The sequence below is a fragment of the Maylandia zebra genome, linkage group LG18 (assembly GCF_041146795.1).
Source record: "Maylandia zebra isolate NMK-2024a linkage group LG18, Mzebra_GT3a, whole genome shotgun sequence".
Lineage (NCBI taxonomy): Eukaryota > Metazoa > Chordata > Actinopteri > Cichliformes > Cichlidae > Maylandia > Maylandia zebra.
This window is the reverse complement of record NC_135184.1, coordinates 3,998,868-4,021,990: the sequence shown is the minus strand read 5'-3', so window position 1 is coordinate 4,021,990 and position 23,123 is coordinate 3,998,868. Positions and strand designations below refer to the sequence as shown.

The following is a 23,123-nucleotide window of genomic DNA, read 5'->3' as shown; positions in this document are numbered from 1 at the left end:
AACTCTAAGGTGTAGTCAACACATATCACAATACTAAATCCATTTTGCTATAAACACACTCTAAAATCAACTTTAATAAGTGACAAGGATTCTCCTCCTTCTTCACCTGGTCTCTTCCGGTGACCTCAGACTAACTAGGAAACTTGTACTGGAAATTTCTTTATTTTTATGTATTGATCACATATTTTAATTACATCACTTTAGTATGGCAAAATCACTCCTGACACCTCTTTGTATACATGCATGTGAAATGTTCTCACAAGTGGGCCTCAGGTTTTATTACACCTCACAGAGGTGTAGACTTGAAGATCTCCAGAACATCCTGCTTTTAGGGAGGTGACGGGTGGTCGTAACTTTTCTTAGAGTGGGAGAGGGGCAAGGATGAGCTGGATTGAAGGCATAGAGCTATATGATGTGCTGTGGAATGTTCTTTGTTTGAGAGTGCTCTGGGAAGGTATAAAATGGTTCAGGGCGGTGTCCTTCTTCAGAAAATTGTTTGGTGTTTGGTCTGAACATTCTCTCCACTGCAGTGTTTTCTTTTTTTAATAAACCTCACTTCAAAGATAACCCTGGTTGTTGAAGTTTATTCAAGATTTTCTATAACAAACTATAAATACAGGAAGTGACGCTGCATTTCCTCCTTTCGATCCTTGAACACAGGTATGTAAGGTGAGGGTTTTTCAAAGTGTTTGTTGAATTGGCACAGGCAGAAGAGTTGGATGAGGCCGGAGACTTGTATCACATTCCTTAAACACTTCAAGCTGTAAGCTAATGATAGTTATATAAGAACAGATGCTGCTGGTGCAATAAGCTGTACATTTTACGTCCAATGGATGCATGATCTGATTAGTTGACTAATCGCAAAAATAATCAGTGACTAGTCGACTATCAAAATAATCGTTTTGGGCAGCCATGTATTCTTCCCACACACCTTTGTGATTTGAGGAAAATCAACCCTAAAACTACAGCACACATTTTACATTATCTGCATTCAGATGGGGTGGGTGTTAGTCTGCTTGTGCTAACTGGGATATCAGTGTTTAAATTGGTCTGTTCAGGCACAGCAGGAGGAGTCAGAGGGTGCAGCATCCCCGGTTGAAAAGATGGTCTCTCAAACTGATGGTTCACAATCCTTTTATTAAACAGCCGTGTATGTGAACACACCGTAAGAGCTACAACATACAGAATAAAAGACTATTAGTAAATCAAACAGTGTATTACCTTTAACCTTTTGACTTACTCATTAATCACAAAGTAATTATCTTTACCTTACATAACATATAACAGTGAAACAAATTTAGCATATAAGTGAAATCGTTGCATCGCTGCCTAAACATGACGAGGTACGTTAGCGCCCTCTAGTGGGTGAAAACTTAGCCTTTATCCTTAGTAGCGGTCAGCAGCTATATGCTCCGTAAAACAACAAGGTACATATCCACAGGACAAACTTTGTTACGAACCTTGTTCCCTCATCAACCAGGTGCTAAGAAACTGCTTTCAACTCAGTGTTGCACCTTAATAGCCGTTCTTTTCCCCATTCCCGTCCATTAACCATATAGCATAACTCGCGCTTCTGCTATTTGGTTTACGCCACTTGATTTACGGCACCTTGTAGCTCTGTGACTTTCAAAATAAAAGCACCCACTGGGTCCAACAATATAATAGTAACTCATAACTTTACAAAACACTTTACAAAATATTAATGAGGTCATTTACAGAGGGTTCAGAGTCTGTTACCCCAGTAAGTGACTCAGAGCTTAAGTTGACCTTTTTCTGGAACCAAAAAGAAAATGTACTTGCTTGACCTTTATGTAATTAATGGCTCTGAAATTATGCCTGTGTATGAATAGAAATGTATACACAATGACACACACATCATGTTTTTAAGTAGTGTGTGAGGCAGTAGAGTATGAGCTGTAGTACTGAGCTTATATTCATAAACAATAACTGTAGACAAGTTAAATAATTCTTTAAATGCGATAAATATCAAAAGAATGATTGTATCATCAGTACTTCTACCATCATTATATGCAAAGAGCAGGAATGCACTCAAAATGTTCATTATTACTGAACAATAATTGGCAAAGGAATAACTGAACCCTATTTATTTATTTAAACTCTGGTCATAGCATTTGAATTAGTTAGTAATCAACTGTTTGTTAAATCACGTTTTGCTATTAGTAACAGACTTTTACTCTCATGAATACAATCTCCACAATCAAACATTTATAGAAATTTTATGAAGAACATAGTATCGTCAAGCCTTAAAGAAGCTGATGGTGAACGGAAAATGAGTCAAGTCACACACGTTGTATAAATTCCTTCCTCTTCTTCTTGCCCTCCTCTTGCCAGTACCACTTGTATGAAATCACATTTATGTAAGTATCATATAAGATATAAAATGCCCATTTGATGGGCATCCCAGAAAGTTGATTCTGTTCATCTGGACGTCCTGGGTTATTGACTCAGTTTTTGAGTTTATTTTGAACTTGTGATTAATTTCCTTGGAATTAAGAGATAATTTATGTGCTTCCTGAGTATCTTACTTTCTAGTGCCTCTGAGTTTGGTATTTATAATTCTTGATTTCTTGTTTTGTTATGTTGGTTCCCCTTCCATGTCTAGTCTGCTCTAGTTTTGTCTCTGTGTTTGGTCTTTATCTCTGTTCTTGTTTACCTTCAGTCTCCCCAGTTTGTCATAGCTCCATGTCCATTTGTCCCCAGTCCTAGTGTAAAGTTCTCATGTCATTGTATGAGTCTTGGTGTGCACGTGTTACTTCCATGCCACCTCCTGGGAAGAGCTGAGGAGAGTCCCAGATGAGGGGTCACCCAGTAGCCACAGAGCAGAAGCCAGAGGGGGCTGGACAGGCGTGCCCGCCGGCTCTGCTGGCAGCCAGCTGTGCCAGAGTGAACCGAGCCGCAGGCCCAGAGGCCGAAGGCCCGAGGGCCCCCTACACCCCGGAAGAGGCCTGACCGAAATCTCTTAAAACACCGGGCCCCTCCCCTACCTTCACTGTGTGCTCATGCACCTAGCACAGAGTTTAATGTGGAAGAAGTAGCTGAAAAATTAAGAAAAAAACCCCTAAAAAATAAATGCAAATGTGTCAAATGAACCAACTGTCAATAATAGTATTCATAACAATAAGCCTTTGTAGTCAGAGGACGCTGCTGTTGCTAGTACCAGCCGTGGAAAAGTACAGGGGGACGGATTAGTATCAACATTGTGTTGATACTGTGTTGGTGTTTGGCTCAATAGCGCCATCTGCAGGATTAAAAAAACATTGATGCAATCTTAATAAAGAATGTGGAGAGACTGAACTTCAATCTGACTACTGGACATCAAATGAGTGATGAATGGTCCTGTTTAAATAACCAGCTAATGATGCCAAATGAACAAAAGAAAAGTGTCTATTTTTTGTTCACTGCGTGGTACGGCAGCACTACTGCACTACTGCTGTGGACCGCAAACGCCTACAGAGAGTGATAACAACCGCGGAGAAGATCATCAGGACTCTGCTGATCTCTCTGCAGAGCATCTACCATCGCAGAGTCCAGAGGAGAGCTGCCTCCATCCTCAAAGACGCCACACACCCCCAACACAGACTGTTCACACTTCTCCTTCTGCAGACGAAGCTTCAGAAGTGTGAAATCCAGAACATCCAGACTCAACAACTCATTCTTTCCCACTGCTATCAGGCTTCTGAACAGCTGATCTATTTTTGAACAGTAATAATAATTTTTTGCACATCAGGTCATCCTGCATATTAAGCTCATAGCTCTTTTGCACACATCTCTGTTTCACAGTTCAATATTCTCTTCTTTTTTGTCTTAATTTATTTATTTGTACTATTTGTATTTTAAATCACTTTTATTGTCACATCACATGTGCAGGTACATTGGTACAGCACATGTGAGTGATGTTTTTTATTTTTTTATTTATGTTTTTTATGTTCTATTTCTATTGTATATTAATTGGCATCTGTGTGTGGACAGCAAAGAAAGAATTTCGTTGCACAGAAAAATGCCTTTTTTTCTTTGGACACCTGACAATAAACACTTAGAATCTTAAAGCAAAACTCGGGGAAGCAGAGGCATATGAAAAGTAAGTAAAACAAGATGTCCATAACTGAGGCTCTAGAAACTGCCAGGGTGGCTGTAGCTCAGGTGGCAGAGCAGGTCAGCCACTAATCAGAAGGTCGGTGGTTCGATCCCAGGCTGCATCCTGGCTGCATGCCAAATATCCTTGGGCAAGATACTAACCCCGTGTTTGCCTACTGGTGGTGGTCAGAGGGCCCGGTGGCGCCTGTGTCCGGCAGCCTCGCCTCTGTCAGTGCGCCCCAGGGCAGCTGTGGCTACAATGTAGCTTGCTATCGCCAGTGTGTGAATGGGTGAATCACTGAATGTAGTGTAAAGTGCTTTGGGGTCCTATGGACTAGAAAAGCGCTATACAAATGCAGGCCATTTACCATTACCAAACAAAGACAGCTCTGGGAACTATAGTAGTAATATACGACGGAAGCAGAGGCCAAGAAAATAAATGGCCTGTTTGGATCCAATGATCCATTCAGTGTGTACACTCAGCTACAAGGGAAAAATGTCACAAGGGCAGACTAGAGGGAATAACAATCAGGATGCAAGATACCTCCAGAAGATAAGACAGGTGTTGAGAGCAGTGGGAATAAAATCCAACAGTTCAAGCCTATACCCTTTCAGTTTATCACCCAGGTTAAACTGATTACCATCACAGATCTGACTTAAAAACAAAACAAAACCAAAAAATCTGCCCACAGTTAGTGGTTAGCACTATGGCCTCACAGCAAGAATATTTGGGGTTTACGTTGTTTAAATCCACCAGCTGGCCACGTGTCTGCGTGGGTACTCCTGCTTAATCCAAACGTCCAAAGACATGTCTGTGTCTCTTTATATGTCTCTCTCTATATATATATTTAGCTCTCAAGTTGTTTTTCCTCTTTTTAAAAAAAATTTTTTTTTAACGGCTAGCCTTTGTTTTACTTGAGTTTCAGTTCACAATAAAAGCTTTTTGTTGTGAAAGATTAGCCATCCTTGTATAACAGGAACCGTTTTATACACGGTAGGTGGCAGTGATGCGCCAGATCAGAAAAAAACCCCACCACGAAAAGGAAGTTCAAAGTTCACCAGGAAGTCATCCTCGTGTTTTTGTGGTGTAGTTACGGAATTGAGACAGGTGCGCACATACCAGAAAGTGGTTAAAACACCTTTTTCGGAGAAGTCATCTCATTGAACAGGTGAGTAAATATTGGTGGAGAGTCGGTGGTGGTAATGTGCTGCTGTCGTCACCGTTACAAACGTATGATTTTAGCTGCTGTTAGCTTCAGTGTTTGCGGTGAAATGCGTGAAATTTCCGAGCTGGTTTCTGCCCAGTACGTTTATTTCGGAACAGCGCAGCGCCACCGTGTAAACACTGAATGTTGTAGCAGCTATTTTAGATTCAGTGTGCGTGTAGTATCGTTAATAATCTGCGTGGTTAGGTAAACACGTGACTTCACAACGCTAGCCGGCTAATGGCTAGCTCCGTATGCTAACCCTCCTAGCTAACATCCATATACAGACGGGTCATTAAAAATAATGACGTCATCACGTGTCTGAAAAGGAAATGTATAAACATTACACGTGGTTTTCTTTTTTTTAAAAATATGCATTTTATGGTTGTCACATAAAACAACGGTGAATGTTTGTACGTGAAAACGTCGTTTTTTCAGTTAATCTTGCATTTAAAATTCAGATTTTAAGGGCTAATTTTAATGGTATCGTTAAGAAGCATCAGAAAGGGCAAACAAAATAAAACATTTAACAAACTAGACATAACCAACTCCAGAGAACCAACTTTCTTTTAAATAAAATTGTTTACGGCTAAACATCTCTACATTGAGATGCCTGTGATTTTTTTTTTTGTTGTTGTTTTTTTGGGGTTTTTTTGTGCTATATGCTGAAAGTAAACCTACTTGAATCCCCAGGTTCCCATGGCCTCATATACTTGCATCAGCTGCCGAGTAGCTTTCGCAGATGGTGAGGTGCAGCGTGCACACTATAAAACCGACTGGCATCGGTACAACTTGAAGCGGAAGGTGGCCGACATGCCCCCCGTCACTGCTGAAAACTTCCAGGAACGTGTCCTCGCTCAGAGGGCCGCTGCTGACCAGCAGCTGACCGATGCATCAGCCACTGAGTACTGCACCATCTGCAACAAGAAGTTCTCCAGCGCCAATGCTTACCAGAACCACCTGCAGTCCCACAAACACCAACAGGCCGAAAAGCAGACCCTTCTCGCTGCCCAGAGGAGAGTGGAGAAGATGAATGAGAAGAACCTGGAGAAGGGGCTTAGTGATGAAAAGGTGGATAATGACGCAAGGAATAAGGCCCTGCAACAGGCGCTGAAAGAACAGCAGAGATCGAGCCCTGCCAAGCAAGACCATGCACAGACCTCACAAGGAGCAACAAAGCAGAGGACTGAGAAGCTGGATAAACCTCCCAGGATGATGTGGCTGGAGGAGCAAGCCAAGAGGCGAGAAAGAGAAGAAGGTGGCACAGCTGGTGAAGGTGAAGGTGAGCAGATTAAATGAAATAAAAAGCATTTCTCAACTGTCTGAATGTCCTGCCGCACCCACAGAACATTATAAACTGAACGTTGACATCAACACTTGCACTAAATTTAGAGGGGAAAAAGCAGTGAAAATGTCATGTTGTCTTAGTTTGAATGTATTTCCATAAAAATGTTGCAGAAGACTGGGAGGATGTAAATGAAGATGATGAGGGCGATGATGGTGATGAGATGGAGGCAGATGATGAAGAGGAGGTGATGGATCAGGAGGAGGGAGAGTCCACCGCTCTGTCTGACACCCAACCTCCCGCTCTACCCGGCTCCATCCCCGTCACTGACTGCTTGTTCTGTTCCCACCACTCCAAGTCCCTCATGAAGAACGTCACACACATGACCAAAGTCCACAGTTTCTTCATCCCTGATGTGGAGTTCCTCGTAGATCTGAAGGGCCTCATCCGTTACCTCGGTGAGTTTTGACTGTAAAATTGCAGCAGCAAGGCTTGTATTAATATAATGGTGTAGTTACAGAAAGATGTGGTCAGGATTATCACATACATAAAAAATAAAACATTCTTTTGCACATAAATGTTTTTTTTCTTTTGTGCTCTAACAATTTTTTAAAATTTATTTGTTTTACAGGAGAAAAAGTCGGTGCTGGGAACGTGTGCTTATGGTGTAACGAAAAGGGGCGTTCATTTTACTCATCAGAAGCAGTACAGAGTCACATGTTAGACAAAAGCCACTGTAAGCTCTTCACAGATGGCGATGCCGCCCTGGAGTTTGCAGACTTCTATGACTTCAGGTAATAAAGACTTTTAACCAGAGCCTCTCTTTAATGTTTAGCAAATAGGGTCCTTTTTTGTTTAGTGGGAATGGATATAATGCATCTTGCTTCGTTAAACCCATCAAAGGCTCATTGATTTTCACTTTTCTTTTGCCAACAGGAATAGTTACCCTGACAGAAAAGAGGGGGAGGATGCTGAAATGGATGATGAAGAGTTGGCTGATGACAAGAACCTGGAATATGACGACGAGACGATGGAGCTGATGCTCCCTTCAGGTGACTTGAAATGAGATTAGTTTTTATAATTGGAAATCCTGGTCAAGTCTTAAATGTATGTAAAGGAATTATATGAATGCTTGCTCTATAAGCCATAACTCTAAACTTTTCATAGCTAACATAAAAATCGGCACCGATTTGGTTTTTAGTTGGTAATGGGTCACATAGATTCAGACCGCAATGCTGATTGTCCAAATTTAGATATATGCTGTGGTGTATTAACAACAACAACCTGTAAAATAATCACATATAAACAATAATTAATATTTGTAGTCCTTTTGGTCAGGAATGTTGAAATAAATTAATTTGCAAGACTCCACCATTGATTTTTTTTTTGATAGTTTGCTCCGTCTGAAGAATGAAAGTTACTTTCAGTTAACAAGCTGTTGGAATTTGGGGGTTTTAGTAAGAGAAGAACACAAGAAAGATGTGATAAATTCAGATGATTCCAAAATTAAGGAATTAAGGCACATTCTGTAGTTTTAATGATATCTAGTCCTATGAAAATATAACCTGTTCAGACCAACTGCATCAGCTCATAATATCAATAATTTCATAATCATCCCTGTCTGAAATGCTGTGTACATTCTAAATTTACAAATTTGGAACCTATTAAAAACAACAGGCAACATCTTAATGGGTTTAGTAAATTTGGAAAATAATACATATAAGTATGTATTAACTTTGCCGTTTTTGTTGGGATTTTTTGGATAGTAAAAATATTAAATAACTATTACTAAAATCAATGAAAGGGTGAGCCACCAGCAGTACATTTGGATAACTGCTTACTCACTGCTGGCCTCTTCTATTTCCTGTTGATCTTATCTTAAGAAGAAAAATAATTAGCACTTTATCGTTGTCTGATTTGCCTTGTCCGACTGGAAAAACATGGCAGAATTGATTGCTGCTGCAGAACTGCTGAGCAAGTCTTTCTTTAGATTTCTCTGTTGTAACAGAATCCATGTCTTTGCTGTGTGTTTCTTCAGGTGCTAAGATTGGCCACCGCTCTCTTATGAGGTACTACAAACAGCGGTTCGGAGCCCAGCGAGCGGTGGTTCTGACCCACAATAAGAACGCCGTTGGCAGAGTGCTCCGGCAGTACAAATCCCTCGGCTGGGGAGGAGATACAGGTAAGAGTCAGTAAACACTCGTCAAAAAGCATGATATCATTTAGTTAGTAAGTTTTGTCGCAGCTCAATTTATGAATCACTTTTATGACTTTATGACAGTGCAGCCTGCTTGTTCAGCAATGAGTTGTCGACCCTGTTTCCATGTCAAAGCCTTTACTGTGTTAGCTTAGGCTTGTTACTCCTCCACATGCTGCGTAGACTGTGTGCGCCGTTCAGCAGTCATTCTACCCTTGGAGACCATTACTGTTAGCACTATTCTTTTGTAGCAAGCTGAGCTACAAGATGATGATGAAGATGATGGTTAATCAAGGATGTTACTATGTCTTAAAAATGCAATAGAAGAAAATAATGATTCTAAGTGTTAAGAGGTTTAGAAAAAGATGTGGCTGTGGAAAGGTTTTTAATAAGAAACATGATTTTCTATAGTGCAGAGTAGGGCTGGGCGATATGACCCAAAATTCATATCTCGATATTTTTTAGCTGGATGGCGATATAAGATATATATCTCGATTTTTTTTTTTTTTTTTTTAAGCCATAAGTTAAGAACAAAAAGAGAGTTCTTAGTCACACTGTGTCCCAGATGTCACACGGGCACTTTTATTTACATACAGCGTAGATATTACTCAAAAATAAATTATCAGCATATATTAAATAATCATGGTCCATAAATAAAAGAAAACAATGTTGTTTTTGTGCATAACAAAAAGCTCACAATTGTGCAGTCAAAATGTAAACTAATAGACGCTGAGCACAATAACAAAGAGACAGATTTCACAGCTGCACCACGTCTCTGAACAGGTGCCATTTGTGGTCCTTATACACACACAGTACGTATCACTCCGCGAGGCTCCTCCTCTGTAGCCGTAATTCTCCGACAATCCATCAAGCGGTGCAGCTCCGTAGCTTAGCAAAGTCATATTAAAACATTTTTTGACAGATTGCTGAGCACTGTGTACCACATAAAATCGGTTCGCGGTCAGTAAGCACAACCAGAATTCATACATAAGGCGCACTGTCGATTTTTGAGAAAAGGAAAGGATTTTAGGCCGTGCAGCCCCTCTGGGCTGCATGTCGTTAGCGCGGTTAGCTCGCTAACACGTTGACGCCATCCAGCCCCACGCACGGTAACTCGCTAACGGAGATTTTCCGCTTTCATCTTGTCATTGCCTGCAGGTGAAGCTATGGGGGAGGGGGAGTTGTGTTCAGTGCAGGAGAGGCGAGGCCGAGTAACGTTGCGTAGAGACAAAAGTGGACGAAAGAGAGGCAAACCTGCGGCTCCACAAGTATAATTATAACGTAACATAGACTATATCGATATAAACGATATTGTCACATCTTATATCTCGTATGAAAATATATCGATATTTTTTAAAAACTCGATATATCGCCCAGCCCTAGTGCAGAGCTGAATTTCCTCTGTTTATCCAATCATCTTTGAGGATCTTAGTCCAGATCATTATTCATTGTTGTATCGCTATGCTACAGCCTGCAGCATTATGATTTTCAGTTATTAATCCTTCCTCAATTCTTGTAAATAATACCCAGAAACTCCTGGGAGCTTCATTATTCAGCTGCTGTTGGTGATAAAGGTCAATAATAATAATAATTCCATTTATATAGCCCGATTAAAAACAGAGAGCCAAACAACACACAGCTATACAATAGAATACAATACAATTTTATATAGCACATTAAAACCAGAGGTATGCCAAAGTGCTTCACAGAACCAATTAAGAGCAATAACAGATACAAATACAATTAAAGCTGCAAGCAGCGTTACGATTATTGACAAATGGCATAACAAACATTTCCGAGCTCGAGTCTCATCATGCCTGCGACCTTTGGGAGAGATTGGACATTGTGTTTTTGAGTGACAGCAGATTACTGCTTTTTGGCGAGTGTTTGAAACTCCACGTGTCGCATGACCACCCCGTTTCCCTGAACGTAAAAAGCTTTGCAATTTAACATCACAAAGGTCTTTAGATTCCACGCACTGGAGATCGCGTCAATCTGACGAAATCCCTTGAAGGAGTTCGTCAAAATACGGAGCCTGAAAAGAGGGGAAATGTCCCCAAAATGACACATTAATTTTAAAATGGCTGACTTCCTGTTGGATTTGGGATATTGCTCCAAGAGACTTTTTTGTACATCTTGATATCTTCCATAAGCTTACCAGGTTTCAGACTCGTAGATGAAACACAGAGCAGGGGCTGATGTTTTGACATTTTGTAGGGGGTGCTGTTCAGTTTTGCGCTATTCAATGAAAATGATCACAAAACAAGAGCTTTCATGACATTGGAGCTGTGTGCCAAATTTCAAGACTTTTTGAACTTTCCAAGCCCACTTCATCTTTCATGGTGAACAGCGTTGCCACCAGGGTGTGCCGTTCAGTTTAAAGTCACAATTTTCGCACTGAAGCATCACAAGGGACTGATGGTGATATTCATCGCTTTTGAGGTGGCCACGACGAACCTGTGAAAATCAGTACAACAAAGTGTAAGACATGACATTTCCTGTTCCAACTAGGTGGCGCTCTGCGTATTCCTGACAATGGGCATATCAATCTGTTCAGGGCGGGTCTGGCATCATGTCTGTAAAGTCTGGTACTGATCAGACTGGATTTCATTGAGTTATACTAATTTGTTTCTTCATGGTGAGACATGAAAATTCGCCATGCTGCTGGGGTCACACCCTTTTGCGAAAACTTACAGCTTTCACTGTAACCCAAGACCAACTCCTTAATGCTTTCCTGGAGAATTTTGAGGTTGCAGATGTCACCCATCACAATACTGTATCCCAAAGTGTAAAACATGACATTTCCTGTTCCCAAAAGGTGGCGCTCTCCCCGATGTCAAATGTGGCAGTTGAAATATGTTCAGGGGTGGAGCTTTATCATATGTGTGCTCTTTGGTCCAGATCGGACAATGTATGACAGAGTGAGAGGCAATAAGATTTTCATGGCGAGTCATCGAAATTTGCCATGGCGCCACGGCCTCACCGTATCCCGAAAACTCAAAATCTCCGCAATTTAACATGGCCCAGGTGTGTAGTTGACACTGACCAAAGATGAAGTTTATGCAATCAAATCCCAAGGAGGAGTTCGCAGAAGTTCGAGGCATGGAAATGGCAAAATTAGAGCCAAAATGTCACCTTCACTTTTAAATTGCGGACTTCCTGTTGGGTTTGCGTCAATGGGCCCAGTGACTTTTTTGTTCGTCTCGGAATGATACACACGTGTGCCAGATTTCATACATGTAGCTCAAACGATGTGTTCGTAGGGCTGCATTTAACAACGCATAAGTGGCGCTCTAGAGCCATTTCCCAGTGCTCATATGTAAAACAATTAAAATACGAAATTTTTCACCAGACCTGATGCATGTGCAAAATTTCACGAGTTTTTGAGCCCTCAAAAAGGCGCTTGTTTTGCCTGAATAATAATAATAAGAAGAAGAAACGGAGCAGATACAATAGGGCCTTCGCATTCTCAGTGCTCGGGCCCTAAATGGCAATATATTTGCTAACAATAAATCGCAGAGCAGAAGATCAGTGTCAACACAACAAAAAAAACAAAAACGCCACCTTCTGGCACTATTTGGCAACTGAGCTTTACAGTTTAATTCTGAAATACGCTTTTACTCCCCAAATTACTGAGCATTAATATGATTGCTTCCACTGATGTCAGTGCTTGGATGATTATCATTAGGCATCAAAGTTGGACTGGCTCTGCACCAGGACTTGTACTGAGCCAGTGGGAAAGGACTGCCAAAAGAAAAATTCATGCAAAGATTCCCCCCTTAAAACACAAATGGCGATGGACCGAGTAGGTGCCCAGTGGTTGTTATACAATCTAATATTTTGTTGGACCACCTTTAGCAATGCTGCAGACAGGCAGGCACACGGCCCCTACCCTCACTAACAGCTGAAGTAGTTGATGTTCACAACACTGAGCAACACTTTCCAAATGTATATGTATAGTTCTTATCCCAGTTGTAGTAGTTTAATTCTTTTTCTCAATTGTTTTCTTTGCTTGATGCAGACTATTAGTTTGAACCTTCTGAAACAGAATAATCTCTTTTCCACAATCATGGAATATGTCGTCCAACATGTTTTTTTTTTTTGTTTGGGGTTTTTTGGGGTTTTTTTTGTTTGTTTGTTTTTTAACCCTCCTGTTATGTTGCGGGTCAGATTGACCCAGAACAGAAGAGATGTCACACGTCATCTGCATCACTACAGAAAACAAAAAAAATAAAAATTATAAAAGAAAATTGTAAAATAATCAATGCCAGTGTTTCTGACACTTTTGGATGAGTAAATTTGCCCCGGGTCAAATTAACCCAGGACCATAAATGGTGTTCCAGGAAACCAACATAACAGGAGGGTTAAATGCGAAGCATCAGTTAGGATTGAAACATATTAGTCACTGTTAATTATGTGGTTCTTACTTATTTACTAAGTTAAACCCATTTGTAAACAGATTTGGTAGCTTTGCTTTGTTTGGCTGTCTTCTGTGGAACAAACTAGACTATTATGCACAGATAGGACCAACAACAGTGCTAGCTGTTTGAAGTTAAGCCACACATGCACAAATGATTAACTGCCATTATTTCAGTCATATAACATTTATATTAATGTATAAAATGTCAACCTTTTTTGGAGTGGTAAAGGCATTTAAAAAAACACTTTTGCTCAATATTTGCAGGGACATATTGAACAATTATTTAGCATCGAGACTCATTTTGGTAAATTTCTTTTTTTTTTTTTTTTTTTGCCTGTCCCGTTTGGCTCTTTTGCCATCAGAATTGTTGTCTAAAGGCAAAGAAAGATGCCCAACGGATTTACTTTACCAAATTGACCATCCCAGCCTTGCCATAATGGTCCATTTGATTCACCTTTTATTGTTTATTTTATTTTCACTTACTGAACATGGGACAGACTTGACTGGGGGAAAGAAGGGGAGAAAGAAAGAGGGAAAGAGAAACAGCTGAGAAGAGGGACGGGGGAGAAGGGCAAAAGACAAAAACCAACAGAATGAGCAGAAAAAGAAAAAAAAGAAGAAAAAAAGAAAAGAAAATGCATATATCAATCACCTGGGTCACCTGCTGAGAAAGAAAAAAGAAAACAAGCAGAAGAGAACAAGAGTAATAGAATAAACAACATCACAATGATATATGGGAATATGACAGTAAATACTAAATATTAAACATTATTGTGCAGCACATAAGATCAACAGAACACAGTGTGCTTTGAGGTAGGAGCCAAAAAGGGTGTAGTTTGTGGGTGTGATCACCCGTGTGTACACCTGTGAGCATGGACGCGCTTGTTTTTAAAAGGTTCCTTCATGTAATGATCTGCTAGAGGGTGTGGGGGGGCCACAGCCCCGTCCTCCAGGGCATGAAGCAGGTATGGAGGAGATCAAAACTCCAGACATCCAGAGGCCCCCAGAACACAAGAGACCAAGGAAGACCAACAGAGGGGCAGCCGCGCCACTGTCCCAGAAAGAGCTGAGGAGAGTCCCAGATGAGGGCTCACTCAGCAGCCGCGGAGCAGAAGCCAGGGGGAGTTGCAGTGACGCGCCCGTGAGCTCCGCCGGCAGCCAGCCGTGCCTGAGTGACCGAGCCCCAGGCCGAGAGGTCGGGGGCACCCCACCTCCGAAGTGGCCCGAGCAAGCCCCAGGCTCCAGGCCCCGATAAGCGGCCGCCAAGGAGTGAGCCGGTGTGTACCTGGACGCCCATCCCCGGACACAAAGAACCACCAACGCACCGACGTCTGAGGGAGTCCGCCACTGGCAGGGGAAGTGGTGGTAGGGGGAGATAGGCCTCCATACCTTGGAGGGCCTAAGATGTCCCCAGAGAGGTGGCGCCTGACACCCAACCTGACATATAGACACAGACATACAGGCACACACATATACAAACATCCATTCCCACCCTCATGCTCTCATATGCACTTACTCCACACTCAACCAACGTGGAGACAGACATAAAGAGACGCTGTACACACGATCACACTCCCCAAGCGTACTCTACAAACCGGGTCTAGGTACCCTTGCCCCTGGAGGGGGGGGAACTGCACCCAGACCCAGGTGGTGTTACCCTTTTCCCTGCGGTGGGGGGAGGCAGACCGCCCCGACTCCGCAGCAGCAGGGAGGCCCCACACTCCAGACCGCAGTCGGACGGCCAACTCCTCCTCCTAGCCCCCCCGCTCCAGCAGGTCGCAGAGAATGGGGGTGAGAGAAGACTCCAAACCTCCCTCCACCCGCTCATTGTAGTGTTGATGCATGTGTGTTTTAAGGTGCATTTAAAACCCAGGAGGGCATGGAGCTACCTGCCAGAGAGCAGCAGGTAAGCGCATGGTCCCACCTGCTAGCCCTCAATGTCTACGTGTATTTAACATTGAGAGGTGGGCAACGACGCCAGGGGTGGGGTGTACACCCTGATGGTACTTTGGATTCTGTGTATCGTGCCCACCCCCAAGATCCTATATGTATGTGTAATGAGAGTGTGAGTAATGTGAATGTCTAAGTTGTGGGATAAAATTGAGGCAGAGGCAGCCAGAAGGGGACAGAGGGGGGGGGGGGGGGGGGGGTGGCCTCCTCTGCACCCTGGTGACATACCCCTACTCCAAGGTGGGTGGTTGTGATGGAGCGGGAAGAGGGAGGCAGCTGGAGATGGGGAGGGAAGGAAGGGAGGGGCAAGTGACCCCTCCCTGGGGCCAGCTCCCCCGCTGACCCCAGTAGGCACCCCCATACTCCGCGACCCACCAGGGAAAGGGGGCCCAGGCCCATCCAGACCGGGGCCCAGCGCAGCAGCGCCTCCCGGCCCCACAGAGCCCAGGACAGTCCACCCAACCCCACCACAGAGAAAACTGCACCCACCCCACCATCCACTCTTCTTCCAGACTACATAAGACAATAAACACCCAGGCTGAGATCTTCCTCCACCTCTCCTGTATCTCCCCCTCCTGTAGAGAGATTTTGGTAAATTTCTAAGGAGTTCCACAGAGCATTGTTTGATGGCTTTAGATGTCGTTGGCTTTGCATGTTTCTCCTCTCTTTGCTGCACACTTTGGTGGCCCTGCTCCATGCAGCTCATCGCAGACTGTCCCATTTGGGCTGTTAAATAATGGCAACAATTTTTAGCTTTATTACTGTGGCCAGAAGGCGAACGTGTTACATTTTACTTGCAAATAATAATGAAAATGTATATTTTAAGACCAAAAAAATGGTCACAAGAATCACTTATGACAAAATGTTAGCTTTACTGTTTTAATTTAAATTTGTGTCATTTGCTGCTGTCTGTGGTCGATGTGACACCTTGTGCTCATTGTTTATCAAATTTTAACTGAGAAAACCTCTGCGATTTGATATTCTGACACACTGCTCACATGTTACTAACTCCCTCATCTTTCTGTCTCTTAGGTAACAGTGCCCTCAATCAGAAACAGAAAGACATGCAGTATGTACAGATGATGAAGTCCAAGTGGATGCTGAAGATGGGCATAAGCCACAACACCATCAAGCAGAAGCACTTCAGAGCCCAAGTTATGTTCTAAACTCGGACTGAATAACAGGACGGAGCTAAATGAGAAAAGGACTGGCAAGCTCTGAAGTTTAACATCTTCACTAACTCCAAGAAATCAGGCAGATGTCCTTGAACAGTGGTAGGAACAGAAATCGGGCTCGTCAAACGCACAGACTGTATGAAAAGGATGGATGTGGCCATTGTGTCACTCACTGGTTTGTGAAGTCTTGTTTTTAAGCCTCAAACACAGAAAATTGTCAGTCACACTTTTAAGCGAGATGTCATAAGTAATGTGTGGATTAGACCAGGAAACCAAAAGATACTACAGGGTTATACTCTGGATCCTTATTTATCACAGGGTAGCCAAGACCTCAAATTATGTTCTTCTTCATCAACTATTTTACTCTAAATACGACCAAGATTCCCAAAATTTAAAATGTTGTGTTAAATATGAGTTGAAACCAGTGGATGCTCATCAGAAAAGGTCATAGATAAAGTGAAAAAATGCAGGTTTCAAGCATTTCTCCATTGGGTCCACCCATCTTTTGTGTACAGCCTATACTGAAAACCTGATTACAGTCATTCTTTGTTGCATTTAAAGTAATGCACTAATGCCAGTTTTGAGGGTTGACGATTGCAGGGAATCTTTGATGTGGTAAATCTTTATCTTTGATCTTTGATAAAGCTTCTTGAATTTTTTAGAGCCTTTAATTTACTTTGGTGAAAAAAATCATCTGTCATTTCTCAAATGCTGCTGTACAAAGTGCAGGTTCTCTGTAAATCTCCTTGAAATTGTGATAGAGATCCTGGAAGCTCTTATCGACTTCATTTTGAAAACGGCCTGTTTGAAAACAGATCAAGGACACGAATCACACTTATGAGTTCTTTTTGAAATTATATAAATCCTGTAAAAGCTACATTACATAAATGATAAGAAACTGTTTTAATACTTTGGACAAAACTTATTTAACTGATAGGATTTCATCTTTGTCGTTCAACATGATAAATAAATGTTTGATATTTACCGCATACATCGCAGTCTTCCTGATGCAATGTTTCCTTACTTTTTATATTTTGTGTTTAAATAGAAAAAAACTGAATCTTTAAAATCAGCATTGTTTTGTTTGTGCTTAAATCAATCAACTCCTCATCCTTTCAACAATGTGACGATTGCTTCGCTTCCAACTAGATGAAACAGGCCCTTCATATGAGACATACAGTCAGGTGCATACGTTTTGTACAGTTACCACAGTGGATTTTGAAGCAAAAAAATATTTATAGTTGGGCAAAAGAATGATATATCGTGATAACGTCAGTCTGTCTGGAGGTTTCTTCGTCTTAATAGCGTTCTGTTTCTCTCACGTCCCTAATTGTTGTTCGGGGATCGTCTGATTGTTGGGGGTTTTCAATCTCAGAAATCGGGTATTTACATTGGAATATAAAGTGCCTTTCAGCCAAATGCTGATGTAAATGGACACTTATGCAACTTCAAAATAATTCTGTTCACCTAAATATTTTGAAGACAGCCTCTTAGGCCCAAGACTAGTCTCAAGATCAGAGCTTCTTCAACTGCAGGACGAGGACTTACGTGGTATCGTACAGGTGATTGCAATGTTGTGGTTGATGGATATACAACTATCATTAAGTCCAGTTCACAACAGTGGTTGAAGTTGGCAGTTATGACATATTTACTACCACATTTCTCTTCTTTGTTTCCCATTTATGTTTTTCTATCATTTTTAATTCACCACAGTCAGAGAAGCAACACCTCACTTCACAAGTATTTACTCTTATCAATGACACTTGGATGCTTGTTACTATATTTATTCTTTTTCATTTATGAGAAATTTGAAAACACTTTTTTTCCTCACTGTGACATTGCAATTTTCCTCCCATGATCACTCTGCTGCTTTCAGATACGTCAGATTTATCAATGACTCTGAGCCTCGTGCAGATGATGTAATCGAAAGCCGATTGGGCTTCGGCAGGATGCTGACCCACCGCACTGCCACATTAATGAGCTCAGTTACTCCATTTGTTTGTGGTGCTCCACTTTATCTTTGGCAGGCTCTCCACTTCCTTTCGTCGGCTGGGAGAGTGTTTGCGGCTCGATGGTTTCAGGGGTTTAGGGCTCTTTGCCCGTACAGCACACCACTGTTTGACATAGTCGACAGGAAAAGCAGAGGAGGAGGGGCCATGCAGACTGGCCGACGGCGAGAAGGAGACTAATTGATCAGGATGACGTGGAGAGGGATGGGGCAGATGGCTAAGAAGCGTTAGCACTGTGGAAGTCATTGGAGGAGGTGATGCTAACTAGACAGACTTCTTTCTGATGGTTGATACAGGTTGTTTTAGAAGCTGATGATATAGAACACTGTCTCATTGAACATTTTTGTGACAAATCTACCTCAGGGTGTTTTTGTGAAATTAAAATGGAATTAAATAAACCAAATTCATGTAAAGACCCCTCCTCCCAAACGAATTAGCAGCTTATTTTCATTAGGGGGTGTGTTTTTTGTTTCATCCGCTTAAAAATTGAGTGATTAAAGAGATTTGAATGATTGGATCATAGCTGGGCTTGATTATCTTCCCCCTCACTTTCATGGAAATAATTATTTTTAGTCATGCTGGCAGCATGGCTTCAGGACAGCAGTGTCCATCAGCCTGTCCACCAGTTTAGTCCAGACTGAGATATCTAAGATCATACTGGCACTAAATCTCATGCAGATATTATTTTTCCACAGAGGTTGAATCTGATCCACTTTCACAATTCACCGACGTTTCCCCTCGCACCATAGTGAGAGTAACATCTTTTGTTTTGAGTGAAATGTCTTTGGTATTGGATGGTGTTCCTTAATCTTTCTCACTCTCGGGATGAGTCGTAGAACGTAGCAATTATCTTTGAGATCAGGTCAGAATTTTTGTTTATCCAATAATTATTTCATAAATGGATATTTCTAATGATTCTCCCTTCAGTACCAACAGTGTTTCAGTTGATATAAAAGGTGACAATGAAAAAAAACCAACATACGGTGTCCTAATAGTGTGTTGGACCAGTACCTAACTCCATAACAGCTTCAAAGCTCCATTGGTTCCTCAAGTCTCTGGAACTCTATAATCGATGGTGTACGCAGTTCTTCCAAATGATATTCTTTCATTCTGTATGTTTAAGTTGGAGAGCACTGTCGGGCACTCCCATCTGTGTTCAGATATGTTCACATTATGTTGATACTCAAACCCCATTGCTGGAGCCATTTTCATTTTGGATGAGACCCCTCCTATTAGAATAGAAATGTTTCATCACAGGATAAAAGATGATCACTCAGAATACCTTTGTATAGATTTGCACAAGAAAAGTGGAGCGAAAAGCATGCTAGCAAAATTCCCCTCCCAGCAAAGCAGAGTGACAAAATCCTCTCACTGTACCTTCACCTGAAATGATCACTGGTAAATGTAATCGTACTCGGAGCTAAACTCATAGACTTGCATAAAGGATGGATGTAGCCACCATTACATCCTCTACTGGTTGGGAATTTTTAGAGTTGGACCTGACAGTGAAACCGATGCCATCATTGGGTAACAATGTCTTGGCCACACTGTAAAACACTCAAGATGGAAAAACCTGACAAAAAAAAAAGGATTTCATATTGATCTCTTATATCTGATGTAAAATGCATCAGTCTATAATTTGTTTGGCATAACTGAAGCAGTTTATGAAAGTCTGACTTATCACAACTGTGGTTTTAAGACAAATTGAATTGATCCTTTTTGATTCTATGGATCGTAATTTGCAAAATAACCATATTGTATTAAATAGGACTTACTGTCTACAGTTCATTATGTGTTAAAAAGTGAAAAACTACAACAGGAGTGCTATGCTAGAGATGCTCCACCTAGCATCGTCTCCATAGCCTTTATTCTCCCACAAATCGTGACCATAGTAATAAAACATAAGTGCATTTATTAACCATTTAAAAGCTTATACTGAGGCTGCAGAATGGCTCTAAAAATAGTTTTGTCAATCAGAGGTCAGCTCAAGGCAAGAGTTTCGATTTCTGTCTATTTTAGATGCTATACGAGTCAGCTGTTAAATCCCTTGCAATACTTAAAACTGTCAAACTTTCTTTATTCATTTATGAATTTATTGCAGCTCTTCTGACTGAATCATAACTTTAATAACATTATTTTTCTTCTTTCTCCTCAAGACAGCAAAAGTGACTTTTTACAACCTGGCAACAAAAAGGATTTCATGCCTTGTGTCTGATATGGTGTATAACTCGTTTAGCTTAAGTAATTAATGAATTTCTGAATTATTAGAACTGCTGTTTTTAGACAAATTATAAAATATTTACAGACAAAACTAAAAATATGAAAGAAAATTTCAGTTTCTCTGTCTGAATTCATTAGGAAGATTGGCGCCGCCCCATCAGGCAGAAGGTTAAACTCAAAAGTAGATTCAGAGACTGCCTAAGTCACCACCCCTCCTAAACACAATGTGTTGAGAAGCAGTTCACCCGGCCCTCCCTGCTCTCAGCACGATCCCGGTCTCCCTCTGAGCCCTGGGGACCTGGTATTGATCGGTGTCTCGTAGGTAGTGATTGGACATGAGTGGATAATTTCCTTTGCTGCATTAGAGTCCATTACTGGCCTGCTCCCCGGAAAGCGATAGACATCCTCAAAAAAAAAAAAAAATGAGAGAGAAGATTCTTCTTGGAAAAGCAGTCTCCGACAAATGATTCGCCAGCTGAGGCTCCTTGAACTTTATTATCAGGTCCATTTGGAGGATGATAATAGATACTGGGTAACAGCAAAGGAGGATCTGGCATTAACTGAGACGTTTTCTGTCGTTTTCTCAAGCCTGGGGGTGTTGCGTATGTTAAATAAGAAAAACAAAGATGAAATAAAGCTGATATATACAGACACAGAATTATATTCATTCAGAGAAAGAATCCCAGCTGAGTTTTAACCTTTACAGACTTCCTCCCACGGAGGCCGAGCAGGACTATTCTCAGCTTGAGAGTCTCTCTCAGAGCTCCTCGGGAGCGTTTGTTTTGCTGGGTGAATCATTACTCATTGCCACCGTGACATCCTTTGTTTCATTCTCCTGTTTCTTCTTACTCACTGGGATCCTTTTTCTTCACGTTCGAGTGGAAATTGTGAAGCAGCAAGGCTCTATATTTACTAAAAGAAAGGAAAAAAAGAGGGGGGTGGGTAGCTGCTGAATGAGAAACATTGATATGCTGAATATGAACACAAATACACTCCCACAGGGGCATGAAACACAGAAAAAGAGCTTACACTGACAACTACTCTGGATTGTCATGCATGAAATTCCGACGAGCTTCTCCCATATGGAAAGTCTTTCCTTTTTTTGAAGAAATGGTTTTGATGACTTCTTCAAATTTCGTCCAGCTGGTTAGATATTAAAATGAGGTTCACATTTGAAAATGTCTGTTTTAAATAATGATGCATGTATGTATTTAAAGGTTTATTTAAAGCTTGTTATTTTTGCAGTAGTGGATTAAAACTGTTACACAGAAACGTATTGAAAAAGCTTGTGTCTCAGCCCAGGCTTCATCTGTGCTGTGGAAACTGAGCCAAAATATTTAAACTCCCCCTCGGAGGGCAGATATACTTGTAAGCAATAATGCAGATTGTAGACTAAGACCCCGTGTTCGATTTAAATCAATAACTGCCCTTTACAATTTATAAAGAGTTGTATCCTGCACAGAACAAATATCAAGTCATCTCCAAAACCATATCTAGAAACCAACTCATTTAACCCACCAGTCTCAGCTAACCTGAACTGGTTAAATTCTAGTAAAATACTTTAGCTTAACTTCATGACATTATTTGTGATTTGCTCAAATTTGATTTGAGGATATTTCTTTGCTGTTTGTTTTTAGCATGTAATTAAAGATAATTCCACCACCCGCTCGTTATTTACATTTGTTTTAAGCTTAAAGCTTTATTAAAACTGCAAAATTTCTCAGTGTGTTGAAGGAAATGGGGTAAACCTTTAGGCATTACAGGGATCTGAAGCAGACATTAGATTTATTGCTCCTGTAACATCAGATACCCCATTGGTATCCTTTTCTATTCATTTCTAAGGAGGCTATCTTACCCCTCACCTGTATATAAATGGCATCCAGGGTCTACGTAAAGATCCATAAAACAAATACTTTTACTGTCATCACTGTGATCACCAGAGTGCAAGAACGTGTTAAAGAAGCCTGTGATACTAGTACAAGTTTTTCACATAACTGCATATAATTAACATTTGTCTCCCACAAACTCACAGAACCCAGCTTTAGTGGATCTATAAAATTAAAGGTAAAATAAAGTTTAAATGGCTTGTTTCAGGTAATAGATTAACTATAAATTACACAAAGCTACAATGCCAGAGTCCTAAGACTAGAAATAAGCAGCTGGAAACGAGTATAATAAGTCACATTTAACTTCTTGTTAACATACTGAAGTTTAACTTTAAGACCATTAGCTGGCTGTTAGAACACTTCTCCACGTGGCCCCAAAACAACCATCAAAAGACACTTTCCTATAATGGATACTCATGGAATAACTAATGAAATGACCTTACCCTGTCAAATGCTCCTTAAATGCAATCAGGACCTTTAAAACAAACACTGTTTGTGACTCTATCATCACCAGAACCCAAGATCAAGAAGTGAGAAAGATTAAAGAACACCATCCAAAGACATTTCACTCAAAGCAAAAAATGAAAATGACTTGTGCATAAATAACACTTACAACCACACCTTCTTTAGACTATTAATGGCTTCCTGTTGTTGCACCCCTAAATTCATTATCAGCCACTT

The 23,123-nt window shown here is 41.1% G+C and overlaps 1 protein-coding gene across 1 annotated transcript; it reads left to right on the top strand.

The window, feature by feature from the left end:
• The first annotated feature begins 5,106 nt into the window (after positions 1-5,106).
• znf622 (zinc finger protein 622) lies at positions 5,107-17,316 on the top strand. The gene is made up of 7 exons (XM_004569452.5): positions 5,107-5,264; positions 5,994-6,582; positions 6,759-7,043; positions 7,217-7,379; positions 7,522-7,637; positions 8,624-8,767; positions 16,185-17,316. The coding sequence occupies exons 2-7, from the start codon at positions 6,000-6,002 to the stop codon at positions 16,316-16,318; spliced, it is 1,425 nt and encodes a 474-aa protein (XP_004569509.2). The 5' UTR covers positions 5,107-5,264; positions 5,994-5,999; the 3' UTR covers positions 16,319-17,316.
• Positions 17,317-23,123: the final 5,807 nt, after the last annotated feature.

What these genes read in the sequence shown, in the direction of transcription:
- znf622 (XM_004569452.5), top strand. Translation starts at nt 6,000, where the DNA reads ATGGCCTCATATACTTGCATCAGCTGCCGAGTAGCTTTCGCAGATGGT. An exon ending in GCAGACTTCTATGACTTCAG is followed by an intron (nt 7,380 to 7,521) that starts GTAATAAAGACT and finishes TTTTGCCAACAG; the next exon opens with GAATAGTTACCCTGACAGAA. An exon ending in CGGCTGGGGAGGAGATACAG is followed by an intron (nt 8,768 to 16,184) that starts GTAAGAGTCAGT and finishes TCTGTCTCTTAG; the next exon opens with GTAACAGTGCCCTCAATCAG.